The sequence below is a fragment of the Solanum dulcamara genome, chromosome 9 (assembly GCF_947179165.1).
Source record: "Solanum dulcamara chromosome 9, daSolDulc1.2, whole genome shotgun sequence".
NCBI classification, from domain to species: Eukaryota; Viridiplantae; Streptophyta; class Magnoliopsida; order Solanales; family Solanaceae; genus Solanum; species Solanum dulcamara.
The window spans coordinates 26073081-26094300 of NC_077245.1; the positions used below are offsets into that span (position 1 = coordinate 26073081).

General features: G+C 34.2%; 2 protein-coding genes across 2 annotated transcripts; one reads left to right on the forward strand and one right to left on the reverse strand.

Annotated features, from left to right (window-relative positions):
* Positions 1–10819: 10819 nt before the first annotated feature.
* LOC129903105 (LRR receptor-like serine/threonine-protein kinase EFR) lies at positions 10820–14150 on the forward strand. Its single transcript, XM_055978593.1, has 2 exons — positions 10820–13624; positions 13708–14150. The coding sequence occupies exons 1-2, from the start codon at positions 10948–10950 to the stop codon at positions 14058–14060; spliced, it is 3030 nt and encodes a 1009-aa protein (XP_055834568.1). The 5' UTR covers positions 10820–10947; the 3' UTR covers positions 14061–14150.
* A 136-nt stretch (positions 14151–14286) lies between these two features.
* LOC129902515 (receptor protein-tyrosine kinase CEPR2-like) lies at positions 14287–18910 on the reverse strand. Its single transcript, XM_055977806.1, has 3 exons — positions 18624–18910; positions 14936–17593; positions 14287–14833 (listed from the first exon to the last, which is right to left on the reverse strand). The coding sequence occupies exons 2-3, from the start codon at positions 17502–17504 to the stop codon at positions 14517–14519; spliced, it is 2886 nt and encodes a 961-aa protein (XP_055833781.1). The 5' UTR covers positions 17505–17593; positions 18624–18910; the 3' UTR covers positions 14287–14516.
* Positions 18911–21220: the final 2310 nt, after the last annotated feature.

Here is a 21220-nt window from a genome sequence, read left to right on the forward strand (position 1 = left end):
TTTTCATCGGATCAACCATAATCCCTTCACTAGACACAATGTGACCATGAAAAGCCACCTTCCTTAACCAAAACTCACACTTATTGAACTTGGAAAATAATTGCTTGTCCTTTAGAGTTTGCAACACAATCTTAAATGATTAGCATGCTCCTCCTCATTCTGAGAGTAAACCAAAATGTCATCAATAAATACAATTACAAACATGTCTAAATATTATTTGAACACTCTATTCATCAAATCCATGCATATCGTGGGGGCATTAGTCAATCCAAATGACATAACTAAGAATTCATAATGGCTATACCTTGTTCGAAATGTTTTATTAGGGATATCACACTCCCTCACCCTTAGTTGGTGATAATCGAAATGAAGGTCTATCTTGGAGAAATAACTTGTCCCTTGTAATTGGTCAAACAAATCATCTATCCTCATAATTGGATATTTATTTTTGATGGTTACTTTGTTCAATTACCAATAGTCAATACACATAGGAAGCGAACCTTTCTTCTTCCTTACAAACAATATGGAAGCACCCCATGGGAATATACTTGGTTTAATGAAACATTTGTCTAACAAGTCTTTCAATTGATTATTTAACTCTTTTAGTTCCATGGGGGGCATTTGGTAAGGAGGGATAGAAATAGATTGAGTATCGGGAAGAAGCTCTATGCCAAAGTCAATTTCCCTTTTGAGAGGAACACCGGGTAGATCATCGAAAAACACATCAAGAAACTGATTAATAATAGGAACTGATTCTAGGGTAGGGGCTTCAAAATTAGTATCTCTAACCTTTACAAGATGGTATATGAAACCTTTGGAACTCATTTTTTGAGCTTTAAGGCACGGAATGAATTGAACTTTGAACATGAAATTACTACCCTCCCATTCTAGGACTGGCTCATTAGGGAATTGAAACTTAACCATTCGGGTTCTGCAATCAATAGAAGCATAACATGCATATAGACAATTCATACTAAGGATAATATCGAAATTGGTCATATCAAGCTCAACTAGATCACATAGATTAAATTTATGGAAAACCAAAACTGGACAACTTCTATAGACTCTTTTAGCCAGAACCAACTCACCTATAGGAGCATAAATAAAAAAAGACTAACAATTTTTTGGGGCTAACATCAAATCTCATGGCCACATAAGGAGTAACAAAAGATAAATTTACACCCTAATCAAGCAAAGCATAGACACCATAGTGAAAGACCCATAACATAATAGTAACAACATCAGGAGTCTCTTCTACCTCTTGCTTACCATGAAGAACACAAAATTGATTGTTGCATTTACTACCTTTTGGTTGAGCTTTGGCACCTTATGTTACTTGGCCTTGAGCACGACCATATTTAACCTTACACTTCATATCATGATGATCCAGCTTGCCATATTGATAGCACATATTCAAACCCTCCAGACACTTTCCCTTGTGATTCTTCCCACACTACTTGCATGTGGGGTAACTTAGCCAATAGGAGCACCTCCTTGAGTCTTAGGGTTGGGCACCCTATATTTTTCAAACCTTGGAGTAGTAGAATTTGAAAATGCTTGACCGAAGATAATTTGGCCAAAATAGGGACGCCCACCACTTCTGGACTTAACATTAGAGGAATCACCACCATCGGTCCTTGCCCTCTTAGACTCTCTATTTTTCTTCTTTAGATTTTCACTCTCTATTTGCTCCACATAATTCATAAGTCTAGATATGTTCATTTCCCGAATCAACATGGCCATCTTACACTCCTTAGAAATCATATCCAATACACCCAACATAAACTTTCACATACGAGCTCTTGGGTCAACAATCATAAATGGAGTATATTTCGATAATTTGGTGAACTTAAGGGCATACTCCCTCACACTCCTACCACCTTGCTTAAGATTGATGAACTCTTGTATCTTAGTGGCCCTCAACTCCTATGGGAAAAAATGATCAAGAAACACCCCTTTGAATTCTTTCCAAGTCATGGGATAGCTTCTCTAGTCCTCTCACTCTTCCATTGATCAAACCAAATCCTAGCAACATCCTTCAATTGATAAGTTGCCAACTCGCCCTCTCAACTGGGATAACCTCCATAATCTCTATAATAATGTAAATGCAATCAACAAACTCTTATAGATCTTCTTCCACATTGGAACCCCAAAATTCAGGAGGATTCATCTTCATAAAGACACACACCCTTGTTGCTATTATACCCACACTTGGTTCACAATGGCAACCACTTCACGGTTGACTTGTGCCTTCATGGATTGAGCAAGTACTTAGAAGGCTTCTCAAAACTCGACATTGGTCACTTGGTCATTCAAGGGCCCATTTAGAACTTGTTTTCCCTTTTCAACCGCATTCCTTTAAGCGAGGTATCTTCATGGAGGCATTTTCTAAAAATCACAAAGAACAAGTATAAAAGGAAAAAGGCTTAGAGTAGCACTCTACCATACGATATAGATCATGAAAGAAGTAAGATTTTCCTAAGACATTTCGTAGCCTTCTACTTATAGATGTGGCGCGCTTCACACTGATGAACAAGACTCTACTTAATATAGCATGTTAGACTCCATAGGACACCACTAAACCTTGTACTCTGATACTAAGTTTGTCACGTCCCAAGCCTAGGGCCTAGATGTGACATGGCGATAAGGAACCCAAAAGAACCCAACCAAGCCATCTTAGCATATATTGCATATATAAGGTAAAGAAACATGATAAGATAAGCGGAAGAATCCTTTCAATAAGAAGTCAAAGAAAGGTAAACTTCAACATGTCCAAAATAGACTTACATCAATTTGAAATGTCTACACATGCCTCTATTCTAGACACGATGGGAGTTAGGACAAGCTTCTAGATCACCCGAATCATAAGAGAAAAATTCAAGTAAACCACATAAAAGAAAAGTCATTTCCTTGATGAATGAGGACTCACCAACTCTTGAAAACTAAAGTAAATCTAGCCACGAATCTAAGGAGTATGAATGTCATATGTCCCTACATTATGAGACAATGTAGGCACAATATATGTTAGTACATAGAAGGTACTAAGTATGTGAGATATGCATAAACAAGTAAAGGAACATGAAAAATATGGCATGAGATGTATGACCATCATAATGAACATGAAATGATAAAGCACTTGAAACATATAAAAACTTATGGTCAATACATCATAAAACTTCATAATGAAACATACATCTTTGCATATAATTTATGTGGGATAAGACCTTTAACCGACATCTTAAGAGCATCCAAGCTATAACATGGAATCCGATGTAACACTCACATCGAGAAGAGAGAGGCTACTTTCCAAGGTAGACTCTGTGAGATAACTTTAACTTTGTGAGTTATATGTGGATCCATTAGCTAAGCCATGAAGGCAACCTACGGGGGCAATGTAGTTTGGGACTTTAGGTTGCTACTAGAATTGTTTTGGGTAATTAACTATGTTACTGGGCCAAACCTTACCTATAAGTCCTCTCGATGCTTAGTCAATATCCAAAAAAACATTAAATCATAGAAAATATAATTATTAAATTATCATGAAAATAATCCTTAGAGTAGCTCATTAACTTTAGTAATTCATAGGAATCCATTGACTTCAGTGAGAATTGTCCTTATCACCACCTCAAACATGATTGTGTAAGAATTGTACTTATCCCATCATAATAACTTTCTTGAATAATAATTGATCATCATCATAAATTTTATCATTAAATCATAATCTCAACTTTGTTCATAAAAACTTTCTGTGAACATCATTCAACTCATAATCAAACTCATGTGAATTATTTTTGAACTTTTTAATCATGATTGAAAATAGATTTATGCATGGGCACTCGTAATACAACTTGAAATCATGTAATTAATGTAAAAAAACTTACAATGATCAATCATAACAACTAAAAATGTAATTGAAATAACCCAATGTAATATACTATAATTAGGGTTACAATCCATTTAATTTTAATAAGATTTTGAGAGAAACCATTGAGACTCCATGGGTGAAAAGAACCCATGGATCAATACTCACATACCTTGGTAAAATCATTTTGAAATTGAAGAAGAACCTTGGTAAAATTGAAACCCTAGCTTGAAATTTAAAGAAGAGCTTGAGAGGATTTGATTAGTCTTGCCTAAGGGGAAATTTGAAGAATGATTTAGAATTGAGGGAATTTATAAGAGTTGGGTAATTATAGGCTTAAACTTGGACATAATAGTGTCCATATATATTGAACCGAACTTTGAGAAAAGACAAGATTGCCTTTCATTAAACTCAAATTTTGGGACTATGAGTCAACTTCTACGAATCGTCCTCAATTATACGACTCGTAGACTTGAGTCGTTGTGCAGGTCATGAATTTCTGAGATTTAATAGCCTTTGAAGTTGTGTCTATGAGTCATTTTTATGATTCGTCATCATGATTAGGAGTCTTCGAATCGTCCTACAGGCCTGAAAACCTGGAACTTTTTAGGACTCTGAAGTTTGTGTACAAGTCATCCTTACGACTCATCAACAAGACGACGACTCATCCTATTGAGTCATAGGACTCCTCCTAAGGATGGTCCTGAACAATGCTCAAGAGGTCACTCTACAACCTGTTTCTACGATTCATAGAAGTGACTATGAATCATCTAGGGTGTCGTAGATTCAGAAATAATCATATTTTTGAGAATTTTTTTTTTTTTTGACTTTTTGGCTTCTGGGGTTTTACACGTACTTGCAATGTGAGTATAGGTCTTTGAACATCACAATATCATACTTGCATCATTCATTTCATTAGGTTCCTAGGTCACTAGTTAAGGATCCTAAGTCACATTTCTTCATAACTTACATGGAATTCATAACTTGAACATATTTATAATCCATGATCATAATTCATACATCAATTTAGAGTAAAACTCATATACATAGTCAATTTGGATGAAAACCAAGAGAATACTTGAAATCATTGTACTCCATAATCATACTTCATGTATATCAATATTGAAAATAGCTTCATGCATGGTCATTCATAATTCAGCTTGAATTCATGCTATTAATGTAAAATCACACTTATAAGGATCATTGATAACAATTTAAAACGTAACTGAAAAATCCAAACACAATTCATACCAATTAGAGTTTAAAGATAATGAAATTTTATGAGATTTTTGGGTAAAACCTTGGGACTCCATGGGTCAAAGGAACCCATAGATAATTCCCCACACGCCTTGGTAAAATCAACTTAGAATTGAAGAGCAACCTTGATGAATTTGAAACCCTAGCTTGAATTTGTAGTAGAAGCTTGAGGGAGAATTTATAGTCTTGCCTTATGGAATTTTTTTTTTTTTTTAAGAATGGATTAAATAGGAAGAGAATTTAAAAAGTTGGGTATATAAAGACTTTGAACTTGATCATAAAAGTGTCTAGGTTCATTAAACCGGACTTGGAAAAAGATGGAAATAACCTTCACTAAAAAAATTAATTTGATCCTAGAATTGACTCTATGAGTCATAGGAATAGTGACAAGTAAGATTTTGGAAAAATACCTAAAAATCAGGTCTCTAAAGTTTTTGTACGACTCATTTTGATAAGTCGTCAACTCCTCTACTACTCGTCATGTTGAGTCGTAGAGCGGGTTCTAAGGCTCTATAGTTGCAGGTGTTCAGGCACTGCACTAAGGCTCAGTAGTTGCGGGTGTTCATACCCTGCACTACGAATGATTTCGACAAGTCGTAGACTCCTTCATGAGTCGTCAAATGACTCGTAGACATATATACTTTACTAATTAAATTTTCCAACCCCAGACTCACTTTCACGATTTGCTTCTACAACTCATAAAGTTCAACTTTTGGGGTCTTACAATAGGCCAGTTTTGATCAAATGAGAATTTGGCTAGATTTTGACTTGGGGAGAATTTGCACTATGGGGAGATCAAGTCCACGATCGCGATGCAAACCTATCGCTCACCCTTTTGGAAATGCATTTTTTGGAAAAATTTATGTTCTGGGATACTTGACCTAAAAATCCACCAAGGCCATTTTTGCAATATTTTACCTTATTATATCATATTCCAACCTTCAAATACCTGAGATATTACAGAAATTAACCTGGGATCCAATTGCACCTTGAACACTGCCTCGGGCCCAATAATACATAATAAAACATAAGGCATCACAAGCCTACCGCTAAACATAAAGTAAAAAGATCGGGGAATGGCTCAAAATCATATAGGGGAAGAAAATATATTTAAGATCGATGCTTTACCCTGAAATATTCCATTCCAGCTCCCAACGAGTACAGCTAATCCAAACCTTCGGCTACGATGAGCCACTGAGGTCTCTAGCACTAGTAAAAAGGTACATCATCCATAACAAGCCCTATCAGAAGTTATGCCTAGCTATAAGGGCGGTACAACACATGATAAAGCATCTAAAGCTCAAATCTATCCTACGGCCATCAACATGAATCATAAATAAGGATAATATCACTAATTCAAACCGCAAACAAGGCCATAAGCCTAAACTAAGGATATCACACAACTGTTCTAGTCTAAGGCTCAACCGCGAGTCAAGAATGAATGGGAGAAGGCAAACCCTATACCCGACAAGTACCAGCCTAAATAACATACATTATATAGCTCAGTCAAAGTTGAAGATCGTAGCCTACCTCGAAGCCGATCACACATGCTCTAAATCTACTAATTTAAAATTTTCCACCTCTAAATCACCTTCAATTGGCGCCACGCTAACAAAATATTAATCACGACGTCAATACGAACGTTTTTACACCAAAATCGCATTTTTTAAAGACAAACCCAAAATTGGATCTAAAATGGAATTATGGGACCCGCATTGGGAATCCTGAAATTGACTTCTTGAAAAGGTTCATTTGAGCTTAATGAACTTGTGTTCCAAAATACAACACAATTCAATGCACGAAACTAAGGAAATCAACCTATGCATCAATTCACCAATAAAGCTTTAAAGAAAGAGAGAGGACATTCCCTTCATGCATGAAATTACCCTAATATGATGACTTTTGAAGTCCCCCGAACACTCCATAGTGTATCCACAAACAAGTAACACTTGAAATCGCCCAAAATAGAGCTCTCAAGCTCAAGAAATCGCAAAAAGAATATAGGGGGTCGAGTTAGTGCATGACTTGTCTTATTTAAAAGACCATTCAAAATGTTCTTTGCGATCGCGGCCTACTCCCAAAAAAGCATTGTGAACGCCCTCCCCCCCCACCGACCCCCGATCGCGAAGAATAGGGTTGCTCAACCTCGAGATAGCGGTCGTATACCATGCAATCGCGGAGGTCTGCTCAACGTGTTTCGCCAATGGGGACCCCAAGGCCCACGAACGCGAAGGTCATTTAGACCTACACCAACTGAGTTGCATTAGCTGGTTTACCCAAGTTGAAAAATCTCTGACGGGGTGGCCGGGATTCGTTCGGAACCTTGAACATGCAAATGAGATATGCTACCGTACTAAATTTGACTTCCGGACTCAACGACGCAGTCAAAATTTCCATTCGAGGTCATCTCAACAAAAGTGGGTTCCACATTCAAGCACCATTTTAAGAAAAAATTTACAAGGGTGCTCGGAATGAGACCAGAAGCTCCGGAAACCGCACGAAGGATCATTCTAGACCAAACTCAATATTTTGGAGCTAATCGCAATGACGAAATTTCAATCCGAGCACTTTTATCAAAAATGTTGACCAAGGTTAAACTTAGGTTAAAGTTTACAGGATAAAATACCTAATGTTACTAGGCTAAAATGACAATTCCGAAGCTGATGGAACAATCAGAATTCTATTCTGATGTCGTTTTTCTAAAGTTTTGACTGAAATCGACCATTCAAACTCCAAGAGCTCTAAAACAGGAAAATGGGCATAAAACCTAAACAATGACCAGGTGACCGAGCTGTCAATGCTAGCAAGTCATAAATGACTTGGGGTCGCTACAAAAAAGCTCTAAACGCTAAAAAGATTGAAAAATACAGTAAATGACCTGGAGAGTCATTACACGTGAGGAAGTGTGCTTAAGCACCCTGCATCTTTAGAGTTCAAGAAATCCAAAAGCCTCGTCCTGTTAGCTTGATGCAAGGCTTTTTTGTTACTAGAAACTCACTCGAAAAATATTCTAATCATAAAAAATACATCTATGCATTCCACCATATTAAAACTTATAATATTAAAATATGCACCGTGAAAAAAAAAGTAGTAAACTAGACAGAAGGCCAAATTAGTAAAGCCTAAATCGAAGGAGAAGCACAATAATCATTCCAAGATCATGATTTTATAATTAAGCCTTTATTCTCGTAAAATGCAAGTTACCAATCTACTAAATGAATATAACTATTGTTAAATCTGCAAGAAAATATTTCAGTGTTTTGCCATAACAAAGAGGTGAAACTCAGAAATGGCTGACGCTTAGAAGAGTATAGATATCAAGCATAAATAGACCCGCATAAATAAACAACATATAAATAGTTTCTGCCATCATGTTCATTCATGAAATTATTAATGCATTAATCATGAAAAGAGTATTAAAAGTTAATCTTTAATTAACGACGCACAACCTTTTTTTTTTCTGTGATGAAAGATTTTAAAATAAGAAATATAACCAAAAAACTGAGATTAAAGATAAATAATAATTCTGAGATGTGAGAATGTAACCTCCCTGGATCTAAAATCCTCATATATATGCGTGCGCGTGTATATGTATGTAAAAAATTGATTCTTTTGTTAAAACGAAAAGATTTGCGGGTGTTATAATTTTTCAACAACAAGAAAGTTATTGCAAAAACTTCAACTCTTGTTTGATAAAATCAATCACTAAGATGGTTGCAATAACTGAAGCGTAAGCGTGAGAGAGACGGTTGAGTGACATTTTTACAAAGAAAAGCTTTTGATTTTTAAATAAATGAATTGGACAGAGGTTTAGGGTTAAATCCTAGAGTTGTTTTATTCTATTTTATAAAAAATTAACAAGTTTTAGATAACATACTTCAGATCCCATTTAATTTACGAAAAATGACCAAATTTTTTAAAAAACTATGAGAAATTGAACAAAATGCTTTCACATATAGTTTGGTCTAAAAATATCATTACAGTCAATAGTTTGGTTCAAAAATGCGCATATTATTACGTAACGGGTCAAAATATCTTTTTTAAAATAATTATAATTTTTTTAAAAAATACATTATTTTTTTAATCATGATTTTTTAATTAAAAATGCTTATTCTACTTCAATTCGGAAAATATTAGGAAATAAATATATTTTCTAGTTTATTAGAATTTTTTTATCACTATCTAATTGAAAACTAATGATGGGGTTATTATGATCTTTTTATATGTATATTACTTATATAATCAGTTAAAAAAATACATGAAGTTATTTTATTTTAATTATTTAATGAGATTAAGAAGAAAAAAATATTTCCTTTTTATTATTTATTAGTTAAAGTGATTTTAAAATAAAAGCAAAAAGAATACGATTTTTTAAAACTGATATTTTTATTATGAATAAGATATGTTTGAAAAAAAAAACTAATTTATCAGGAAAATGATATTTTTACCCATTAAGAAATAATAGGAGAATTTTTAGATCAAATTATTAACCGAAGATATTTTTATCCAAATTCACATAATTTAAGGATATCTTATCCCTTTTGTGTTTAATATAATTCCAATTTAAGTAAGACTTTGACCAAATTTGGTCAAAATTATCACTTTTTAAAATTTCAAACACTTGAATGACTCTCTTTGGTGTAAATTTTGTACTAACACTGCTAAGCCATCGCCACTTGGGAAGTCCAAGGGGGTAGGTATGGAAAGTTTTAAGGTCATTTGGACAAAATAATTATAGGAATCTTGCTTTGTATTGGTACAAGTCCCAGCCGCCTTCTCCTTTTTCATTTCTTCAGTAGTAAAACAAAATTAGTTAGCATGAAATGAATTACAGTTAAAAACAAAAAGTATATAGTAAATTCGTATAATAGACCATAATTAATTCCAAGTGGTTCTCCTTTCTATTATAGTTATTCTTAGTTTTTTCAGCTTTTTATTATTTTAGGACTGATCATATATATCCTCTTTTGATGGATTATTTTATTATAAATTAATAGATTGGTGTGCTAGTATGATAAAAGTATTTTCTGATAGATTAGACTTACATAACTACGTTAAAATACGGAGGGATTTATAAGATCTGAAGTATAAGAAATTAGATATATTTTTTATGTGTTAAATTCGAAGTTTTCTGAGAACATCTATAAGTATTAGCTTTTAATTTCTGATTGAATTGTGCTTTTAGAATTGAAGAAACTTGATAAGAAATTGTTCTGCTTTACGTTTTGGGGCATCCATACATATATATTTATCGACTGCAATGTGAAGTGCTAGTTGATGATACTTCCTCATAGTCATCATGATCATCTCTTCTTATTTTAATTTATTTATTCAAGATTAAAAGTTGGAAGAAAATTGAGATTTCAATCGGATATTTTTATTTATTTATTTTAGTTGTTTTTCATGAGATGTCCAAACGGATCCTTAATATTAAGAGTGAGAATATAATATTGATATCATGTGAACTGTTTGATCTAAAAGTTAATTTTTCAGAACTGATATTTTTATTTATTTATTTTAGCTACTTTTCATGATCTTGCTTAGATGTGAACGTGATCAGTGAGTTCTTTCACAAAATGTTCCAACTTGCAAGAAAGTTGAAAAGAAACAACACCACAATGACATCTTTGCTCAAAGAAAAAAAAAGAGGAAATTATAATTATGTATACACTACCCAAATTGGAAAAAAAGATATGCTTTCTTCCAAATTTGAATACAATATATTTGAAAAAGGAATTGTTTATTATGGCCTTTAATTGACTTATTGTGCTTCAAGTAATTTACTCCTTGTATCTTTTTATTTCTTTGCTTCTTGTTCAACTCCAACAATGTCCTCTCTAATTTTTCACCTTCTATTCTTGCTACTGCCTTGCCTCTCAAAGTGTTGTGCAGAACTCTCAGGAAATGATACTGATCATTTGGCCCTGATTTCCTTTAAAAATGCAATAATATCAGACCCACTCAACATCACAGCTTCTTGGAATGAATCTAGCCATTTCTGCAGCTGGATTGGCATAACTTGTGGCAACAAACACGGTCGAGTCATTAGGATTGTCTTGAACTCTAGCGAATTGGTTGGTCCATTGTCACCTGCAGTTGGTAATCTTAGTTTCCTCAGGATACTTTGGCTCAGCAAGAACAGTTTCACTGGCCAAATCCCTGGAGAGATAGGAAAGCTATCAAGATTACGCATGTTGAACTTAGCAAACAATTCTTTTTCTGGTGAAATACCAAGAAACATATCGCGGTGCTCCAATCTTAATTATATTCATTTGGGTAATAACAATCTGAGTGGAAGCATTCCAACTGAATTGAGATCATTGAATAAACTCAAGAATTTGCTTCTTCAGTTGAACAAATTGACTGGAGAAGTTCCAGCTTATCTAGGTAATCATTCTTCACTCTTGGCAATTGCACTAGGAGATAATCAACTCCATGGAAAGATACCTGATATTTTTGGTGGACTCAAACATTTGGTGTTTCTTGATTTTGCCATGAATTATCTGTCTGGTGAGATTCCTATGTCCATTTTCAACTTGTCATCATTGCACACCCTTCAGTTAACTTTTAATAAACTTGAAGAGGATCTTCCATCAGACGTGGGGTTCAATCTTCCAAGCTTAAAGTTCTTTCTCCTTGTGGGAAATCAACTGACAGGAAAGGTGCCTACTTCAATACTAAATTCCACATTAATTATGGAATTTGGTATCGACGCCAATAATTTCACTGGACAAGTACCAGCCTTTGGAAATCAAAAGGATTTGTACTGGCTTGGAGTTGCTGAAAATCATTTTGGAAATGGAATGTTGGATGATTTGAAGTTTATGTATTCCCTACAAAATTGTACAAGTTTAGAGCAGCTAATACTGGAAAACAACAATCTTGGAGGAGTACTGCCAAAATATATAGGCAACATGTCCAATCTTTTGCGGCTTTCTGTAGGGGGGAATCTCATTCATGGAAACATTCCCACAGAGATTTTACAACTTGACAATCTGCAAGTACTTGGTCTCGAGAAAAATAATTTTACTGGTGTGATTCCCGAGTCTATTGGACAACTAAGGCAACTTAGTAAGTTACACCTTCACCACAACAAATTTTCAGGGGAGATTCCACATTCTCTTGGAAATTTGACGAGGTTGATTGAACTCAATTTGGGATCAAACAACTTTCAAGGTACTGTACCATCAAGTCTTGGAAGCTGCAAGTTCTTATCGCTCTTGTATCTGAATGGAAATCAACTTAGTGGTCCTATACCGAAAGAACTGTTTGAGCTCTCCCTTATAGAACTTGACCTCTCAAACAACCACTTGACGGGGTATTTTCCTGTACGGATTGGCTCTGGAAACTCGACTGGATTGATAAACTTGATCTACATGAACCATTCATACAACAATATATCAGGTGAAATACCAAGCAGCTTTGGCACTTTGACTAGTTTGACGGAACTATACCTTGGTAACAATGCCCTTCAGGGAATTATTCCTGCATCCTTGAGTTCTTTGAGAAGTCTTGAATATATGGATCTTTCTCATAACCACTTTATAGGGAGGATCCCAAAGTTTCTGGATGAACTTGTCTCCTTGAAGTTCTTAAATTTGTCTTATAATGATTTGGAGGGTGAGGTACCTTTGAAAGGAGCTTTCAGAAACATGAGTGCTGTTTCACTAGTTGGGAATAGTGAGCTATGTGGTGGTATTCCAGAGTTCAAAATGCCGAAGTGCAGCGACAAAGTAGCATCAAGTAGAAGAAGATTATCTCATAGATTGATAATAGTAATGCTGATTATTGGAGGATTATTGGCAGCAACAACAGTGGCCCTTCTTCTTTTCTGGTGTGCTAGGAGAAAAAAGAGGTCTACTTCATCAGAGAGTTCATCATTGGATGTGATCCCAAGAGTAACTTACAATAGTCTTCACAAAGAAACTAATGGCTTCTCTACGTCGAACATGATTGGTTCGGGTGCATTTAGTTTCGTGTACAGAGGCATTCTAGAGGAAAATGGAAAATTTGTTGCCATAAAGGTGCTCAAACTCCAAGTTAGGGGAGCTTCTAAGAGCTTTCTTACTGAGTGCGAAGCACTAAGGCATATCAAGCATAGAAACCTGGTAAAACTCTTAACATCATGTTCAAGCATTGATAACCAAGGTAATGACTTCAAGGCTCTCATTTATGAATTCATGGCCAATGGTAATTTGGCAAATTGGTTGCACAATAAAAATACAGAAGGTGAAGAAAATCATGAGCCTAAAAATTTGAACATGCTACAGAGACTCAATGTAATAATTGATGTGGCTTCTGCATTAGATTATCTTCATCATCAATCTGGCACGCCATTGACACATTGTGATATCAAACCAAATAATGTGCTTTTGGATGAAGATTTTGTTGCTCATTTAGGTGACTTTGGACTGGCGAGGTTTCTGCCTGATGCTGCAAATCTGCTCTCCTTGAGCCAATCCAGCTCTCTCAATATAAGAGGAACCATTGGATATGTTCCACCTGGTAACTCTTCTCCCTCTCTAAATATCCTTTATATTTATGCAGCTCCTCTTACTTATCAAGTTTGTCAATTCATGTATGTGCAGAATATGCTAATGGTAATACATTTTCGACCTATGGAGATGTGTATAGTTATGGAATTCTACTGTTGGAAACATTTACCGGAAGAAGTCCAACTGATGAGTTTTTCAAGGATGGTCTAAACCTTCATGATTTTGTTAAGAGAGCCATACCTGAGCAAGTGAAAGATGTTTCTGATCCTAAACTTGTCTATGATGAAACGGGCAGACTGATCAGCAACAATAAAACAATTGAGTGCCTCGCGTTGATTTTTCGAGTTGGGATTGCTTGTTCAGTGGAATCTGCAAAAGATCGCATGGACATTGCTGATGTTGTTAATGAACTGACTCTAATCAAAGATGCCTTCCTGACGAACTAGCAATATTGACTGAAGTTTTTGAATTTCATAATAAAGATACTACTTATAAGTTATATTCTCACTATCCACTTTTCGCTTCCCTTTTCCTGCTTCCCCTTATGTAACGAAAAAAGTTGAAAAATAATCATTCAATTTGGTTTATTTTGTTTCACTTCATACTAGATCTACTCTATAGAGCTGAAAATATGTTTTTCGTCTATACTGATTTCATTAACTTAAAAAGAAATCGACAAAACTGCCAAAAATTATAAGCTCAACCAGAAATATACTTTCCATTTTACAAAATGAACTTGTACCGACAAAGTAGGATACAATTTTACATGGTAAATGCATAATGAGAAATCTAAAACTAGACTGATGTTTGGAATTTAAACTACATGGTAAGAGGGAAAAGGAGAAAACTACAAAGAATCTTTCTTTCTCATTTTGCTCACATTTGCTTGAAGACCTAAATGTTCAAGGTTCAGCATCAACAAGCATCTTTACTACTTCTTTCATGCTGGGGCGTAAATTAGGGAGTTTGGTGGTACATAGTGCAGAAATCCTCAACACTTTGATCATGTCATCTTGGAAAAGCTCGGAAACCACCTTTTGATCAAGAATTTTCAGAACACTTCCTTTGTCATTACGATGAGTTGATGCCCAATAAACCAAGTCTTTACCTTCTCCATAGGCTTCCTCTATTGGTTTCCTTCCGGTTACTAATTCTAATAGCACAACTCCAAAGCTGTATACATCGCTCTTTTCTGTCACTCTGGAAGTATATGCTAGCTCTGTCAATAAAACAAATTCAAATGCGATGTTAGAAAACTAGCAAGAGTGAAATTAGAAAGAAGTGGGAACATAGTATTTGGTTTTTCCTCTTTGAAACATACCAGGAGCTAAATAGCCATGAGTGCCTGCAAAGCAGCTGAACTCGGAGACTGTAGAGGAGATTTCTGAAACTTTTGCAACCCCAAAGTCAGAAACTTTCGCCTCATACTCCTCATCAAGTAGAATGTTTGTTGACTTGATATCTCTATGAATAATAGGAGGGAAACAATCATGGTGCAAATAAGCAATTCCCTTTGCAGTTCCAACTGCAATTTTATACCTCCGGTACCAATCTAATTCTGTCTTCCCAGCCTTGACTTCCTGGTGTAGTGCCTCAAATAAATTACCATTTGGCAAGTACTCGAAAACCAACAAATTTGAACCTTCTCTCATTAGACTGGCATACAGTTTAACTATATTCCGATGCCTGATCTTTCCCAGAATGTCCATTTCCCTTGTCAAAACTTTCACCTCATTTCCTTTCCAAAGCTGCTTTACAGCCACTGTGCCACAGCCTTTCTTCAAATCTAACCGATAAACTTTTCCTGTGCCACCACTTCCTATCAATTTATCCTCGCCGACATCACAAATTTCATCTACATCAAGTTCCACATGTTGGAAGCTTTCAAGCTTCCATTTTGGATCCATTCCATTTGCTTGTCCCATTCGCTTTTCTGGACTAGCTTCAGCATTGTGCTTGTACTTCCAGTAACTCACAAGCATGAAAACACCCATTAGAACAGACAAAGAAAGTAATACAATGCAAAACACAACTAGTTTGCTCTTCATGAACTTGTCCTGAGCAGCCTTTCCACTACAAGCGCCCAAGCCTGAGTTCATTGGGATACTCCTGATGCTTTGATCAACACAAAGCCCCTTGTTTCCTACAAATGCTTTTTCTCCTCCCACCGTCAAAAGATCAGTAGGAACTCGTCCGGTTAGCTGATTGTTAGAGAGATCCAATGAAGATAATTTCAGGTTATCCAAGTTTGTTGGAATTGAACCACTGAGATTGTTACTCGAAAGATTCAGAGAGTTCAACGAGGCCATCATTGACAACGAATTGGGTATGGCACCTATCAGAAGATTTGAAGCAAGATTCAAGTTTGCCAACCTGGGAAACTCACCCAACTCTGATGGTATTGACCCGGAAAGTGAGTTTTTCTCTAAATGCAAAGATGAAATTTGCTTCAATGTTCCAAGTTCAGATGGTATTATGCCAGAGAAGTCATTGTTATCCAAATATAGCCTTTCCAACTGTGTAAGCTTTCCAAGTTCTTTCGGAAGCTCACCTGAAAATTTGTTGTTTGATAATACCAACTGATTCAAGTTAGTAGCAGCACCAATTCCAGGAGATACAGTTCCAGTGAAGTTGTTATCACTGAAATCTAGCATCAAGACATTTGGAAGCCCCCATAAACCCTCAGAAATTCTCCCAGAAAGCTGATTCCGACTCACCCTTAATCTCGTTAAAGGCTTGCAAGAAGCATAATTATCTGGAAACTCCCCTGTGAAACTGTTTTCAACAGCTAGCAAATTTTGCAAGTTGCCATTTTGGCATAAATATTTTGGAAATGCACCGCTAAACTTGTTCTCAGATATGTCTACGCTATTCAGTGGTGAAAACCGGCCAAGATTTGCTGGAATTTCTCCAGAAAAACTGTTCCTGTACACAGAAAAGCCATTAAGATGCTGCAAATCTCCAAAGCCTGGAGGGATTTCACCAGAGAAATTGTTCTTGAATATTTGAAAAACTGTTAAATTCTTCAGGTTGTCAATCCCCTTAGGCAAAATCCCTTCCAACTGGTTTCCAGAAATATCAATTTCCTGCAGATGCAAGAGGTCTACAAGCTCAACTGGCAATTCCCCCGTCAAATTGTTTTGATAAAGTTCAATCTTGAAGAGATTTTGCAGCTTGTTTATAGACTTTGGGAAATTCCCAGATATATGGTTTTTCGAAATATCTAATGTTCCTAGTGCCTCCATTTCAAAAATAGATTCCGGGATTTGTCCTGTCAAATTTGACTCTGCCAAGTAAAGCCAATAAAGTTTCTTCAACTTCCCAAATGAATCAGGAAGATTACCTGCATCATAGTTATTGCCACCAAGGCCTAATGCAACCAAACTAGTCAACTTTCCAAACCAAGCTGGAAATTGTCCAGAAAAGTAGTTCATCGACAAGTCTAACACCTCCAACTTAGCCAAACTAGATAAATCAGGTATCATACCATTCATGTTATTTAGAGTAACATTCAAGACTTTGAGATTGGTGCAATTGGCCAATTGACTTGGAAGATTCCCAGATAGTAAATTTGAAGGAAGCACTAGTGAAGTAAGGCTTTGGAGCACAGAAATTGAAGGGGAAATAACCCCAGACAGGGACTTATTGTCAAGGGAAATTTCAGTGACCAAGCCAGTGTGTTTGTCACATTGAATGCCATAGAATTTGCAAGGGGAATCTGTATATTTCCAAGATTCCAAGAAATTCCAGGGGTCAACAAGCTGCTTTTTAAATTCAAGAAGGGCTTGTGTCTCAACAGACAAAGAATTGGATAGCTGGAAAAAGAAAACAAGAAAATTCAAGAAAATAGCAAGAATTTGGAGGGAATGGAGCTTTGGGATTCTAGCCATTCTTGAATTTGGAAAGGGCTAAAAAGTCATTTAACAAGGGGAAGACAAATCCAATAACAGATATGATGTGTGCCCATTCCTAGTTGTAGCTGAAAGAAGAGAAGTAGCAATCAGTAACCAAACAATAAAGTAAAGAAAGGAGTATATACAAATATAAATACTATAAACAATAACATATAACAAACCCCTTTTACTTAAAAGCAATGTATACCTAATCAAATGTTTGTCGTATAATATATCTATAATAGGAAATTAAAATATCACCTAGAGAATAAGATAACTTAGGAATTCAGTAAGGCTCATATGAACTATGTTAAACAGATATACACAAAAACATACATTATGTTGGGCGATTGGCTGATGTGTTTAAGATGTCAATTTGTATTTAGCTGTGGATTACTATATTGCAAATGAATTTTCATCTCATATTAAAGTGACTCAAGTATGTAATAGCTTCACTTGATTTTACAGTCTTGGTTATTAGGAAAGATACTTAAGAGTGGGATAGAAAACAGCACCAGAAGAGATTAAAATCTTGAACTGAATAGTTCTGAAACTTATTGCACTACTTAAAAGTGTGGCCTATTGATTAATGAAGTGAAGAACCACGAGGTGAGTCCAAATTCTAGTTGAGACAAAAAAAACTAGGTTGTTAATTCTCATCTGTCTAGCCTTTCGTGGATAGAGTTACCTTATATTATATTTGTCGCTTGATGTGTGGTGACATGTGTGTCGGAAAATTAATTTAAGATGTGCTCAAGCTGACCAGCACACAGTAATAAAAGAAAAAGGTTCTGAAACTTATTATTTATTATTGAATGAACAAATTGGGAGATTCTAATATGAGTAATCATCAAAAAGAAGAGACGAAATGAGTATGGCATATACATAGAGCAAGAGAATTAGTCCTTAGAACAAAAATCATAATTCCAAAATCATATATTTTTGTGCCTAAAATCATTTAACTCTAATTAAATTGAACAGAAACAGAGACATTGAGTATAACAAAAAGAAGAATGCATCTGATATAACTCAACAATATGTTATATACATAATATTACAAAACGAATAAAGAAGGAATAATGAACAAAGAGTTAAAGAGGAAACAGAGCTACCTACCTAAAATATAACAGTAACAATGTCTGCTTTAATTATTCTCAAGTTTCAGCAGCAGAATCGGAAAGCTTTCTTGTATTATACATAAAGGAAATCAAAGAAAAAAGATTTTGTTAAAAGAAAGAGAGTTTTTGTGGAGGGAAAGGAAAATGATGAAAGAAGGTGGTTCATTCATTCATTAATGCACGAAACAGTATGTGTGTTTTATGGAATAAGAAGCTGACAAAATTTGGGCAATAAAGGAGAGTTGTAAGGACCAGACACTTTGGTTGAGACCCATCTTTTCTCTCTATGTGATGTATGTAATCTACTCCCTTATACCAAATTGGCAATACATAAATATGCCGTGATTTGGTTTCAGTTCATATTTATATTCTTCAATTTTGAATGTATATAAATACGCATTTAAATTTATATAAATATTGAACAAATATATACAATCGTCATACATGATAATTTTGTGTCATGTGTGACATCTTACGTGTATTATGTCACGTAGAATATATGTGTCTACCTATTTAATTTTATATAAGTTTAAATACTTATTTATGCACACCCAAAGCTGGAGGACATAGATGTCCGCTGAAGTCAAGTTAAAGAGCATATTTATGTATTATGCCTATCAAATTATATGATATAGTTTGACTAGATATGAAGTTTCATAAATACGAAAAAAAATTATAGTCTAAAATAAGTTTACAACTATAAATCATTTTATTAAAGATGAAATTGATATTTTAAAATTCAATTATTACTGACTATATAAATGTATCTCTTTTTAGATTAACTAAAAGAAACTATATCATATAAATTGGGATACAGAAAGTACATCATTTTCATTTATATTTATGGGCACAACACAAGTAATTAATGGTACAAATATAATATTCATTAAATTATAAAGCATGTTTGCCTATAAAACATGCTCTTATACTATTGGCATTTAATCACTATATATAGTAGGTTACTTTGGAACTTTTGTTGCTGTATTTACACTTATTTTATAGATATAGGAAGAACATTTAATTGTATGTAGTTAAGGTCCCTATGATGGTTGATTTAAATGGTAAAACCTAGTAGCAGGAGTTTTAACATGAGTTTGGTAATATTTAAAAAGAAATATTATTTAAAGTTAAATTAAAAATGATATTTAGAAATCGACGTAGCGGATGTACATTTAACTTGGAGAAAATATTAAAGTTTGAAAGAAGATTTTTTATCTCTTGAAAAAGTCGTTGAAACAAGTTCTTCTTGAAAAACTCAGTTCAAGTAAAGTGAATTTTTTAATTAAAATGTATATATAACCAAATAAACTTATTCTTCCACGATCCAGGGAAATATGTGGAAGAAAGACATTATCGAATATATAATATTGCCTCTTTCTTCCTCCTCTTAATAATAATGTACTAGTTAAGTTGTGTTTTTTTTTGTTTTTGGGAAAAGAACATTTATATCTGAAAAAGGGAAAGTATTAAATTCTCCATTATTTTTATAATCCTTTTTATTTTAAATTATTATAGATTTATTTTAATATTTGCGCGTTGACGTCATGTCAATGTCAGCGCCCACCCTATATGATATCAATAAGGTATCAATATACCGACGGAGTATCACAGAGTATTAAGATCAATCATATATGATATCGATGTGATACCAGTATACCAAAGGAGTGTCACAAAGAATATATTTTTTTTATTAATTTAGAGTTTAATAAATAAGTATGTGATTTTAATAACTTTTGCTTAGTTGTTTTATTTTTATTTCGTAAAAAAGAGTCTAATCCTATATGACACTGATAAGGTATCAATATACCGACGAACCTAATCCTATATGATACCGATAGGATATCAATATACCAACGGAGTATTACAGAGAATTAAGCTCAATCCTATATGATATCGAAGTATCACAAATGATTAATTCATAACAGTGATGATGATGTCATGCGCGAAATAAGAAAGAAAAAAGTAGGGTAAGAGGGTAAATAATTTTGAATCATGGGTCCATTAAGGATAAATAATTTTGATTGAGTCCAATTTAGATAAATAATTTCACAATTGGGTCTATTTTGTGTATTTTTCCCTATTTTATATGTATATATATTGTATTAAGAAATTAATATATATATATATATATATATATAATATATATATATATATATATATATATATATATATATATATATATAGTCGTGTGCACTTTATATTATTAAGTATAAAACTTAAATAAGACGTCAAATTTTTAAGTTAAAAAGTGTACTTAAAGAAAAACATAATAACTCACAATTACGCTAATAATTGAGGAGCAAATTAAAATTAAATGCAACGAACAATTTTTTTTCACTAATATCAAAAAGATCAAATTATATTGATATTAAAACAGGAAAACACACTTCTAAGCAAAGATAAAGAAAAAAAGAATCACATTATTAGTCTGTTTAGATTGACTTATTTTTAAGCAGCTTATAAGTTGAAAACTGTTTATAAGTTTTTTTTAAAAAAATAGGTGCAGACCAATTTTTTTTTTTGACTTATAAACTGTTTTCAACTTACAAACTGCTTAAAATAAGTTCATCCAAATAAACTCAACTATTTATTGGA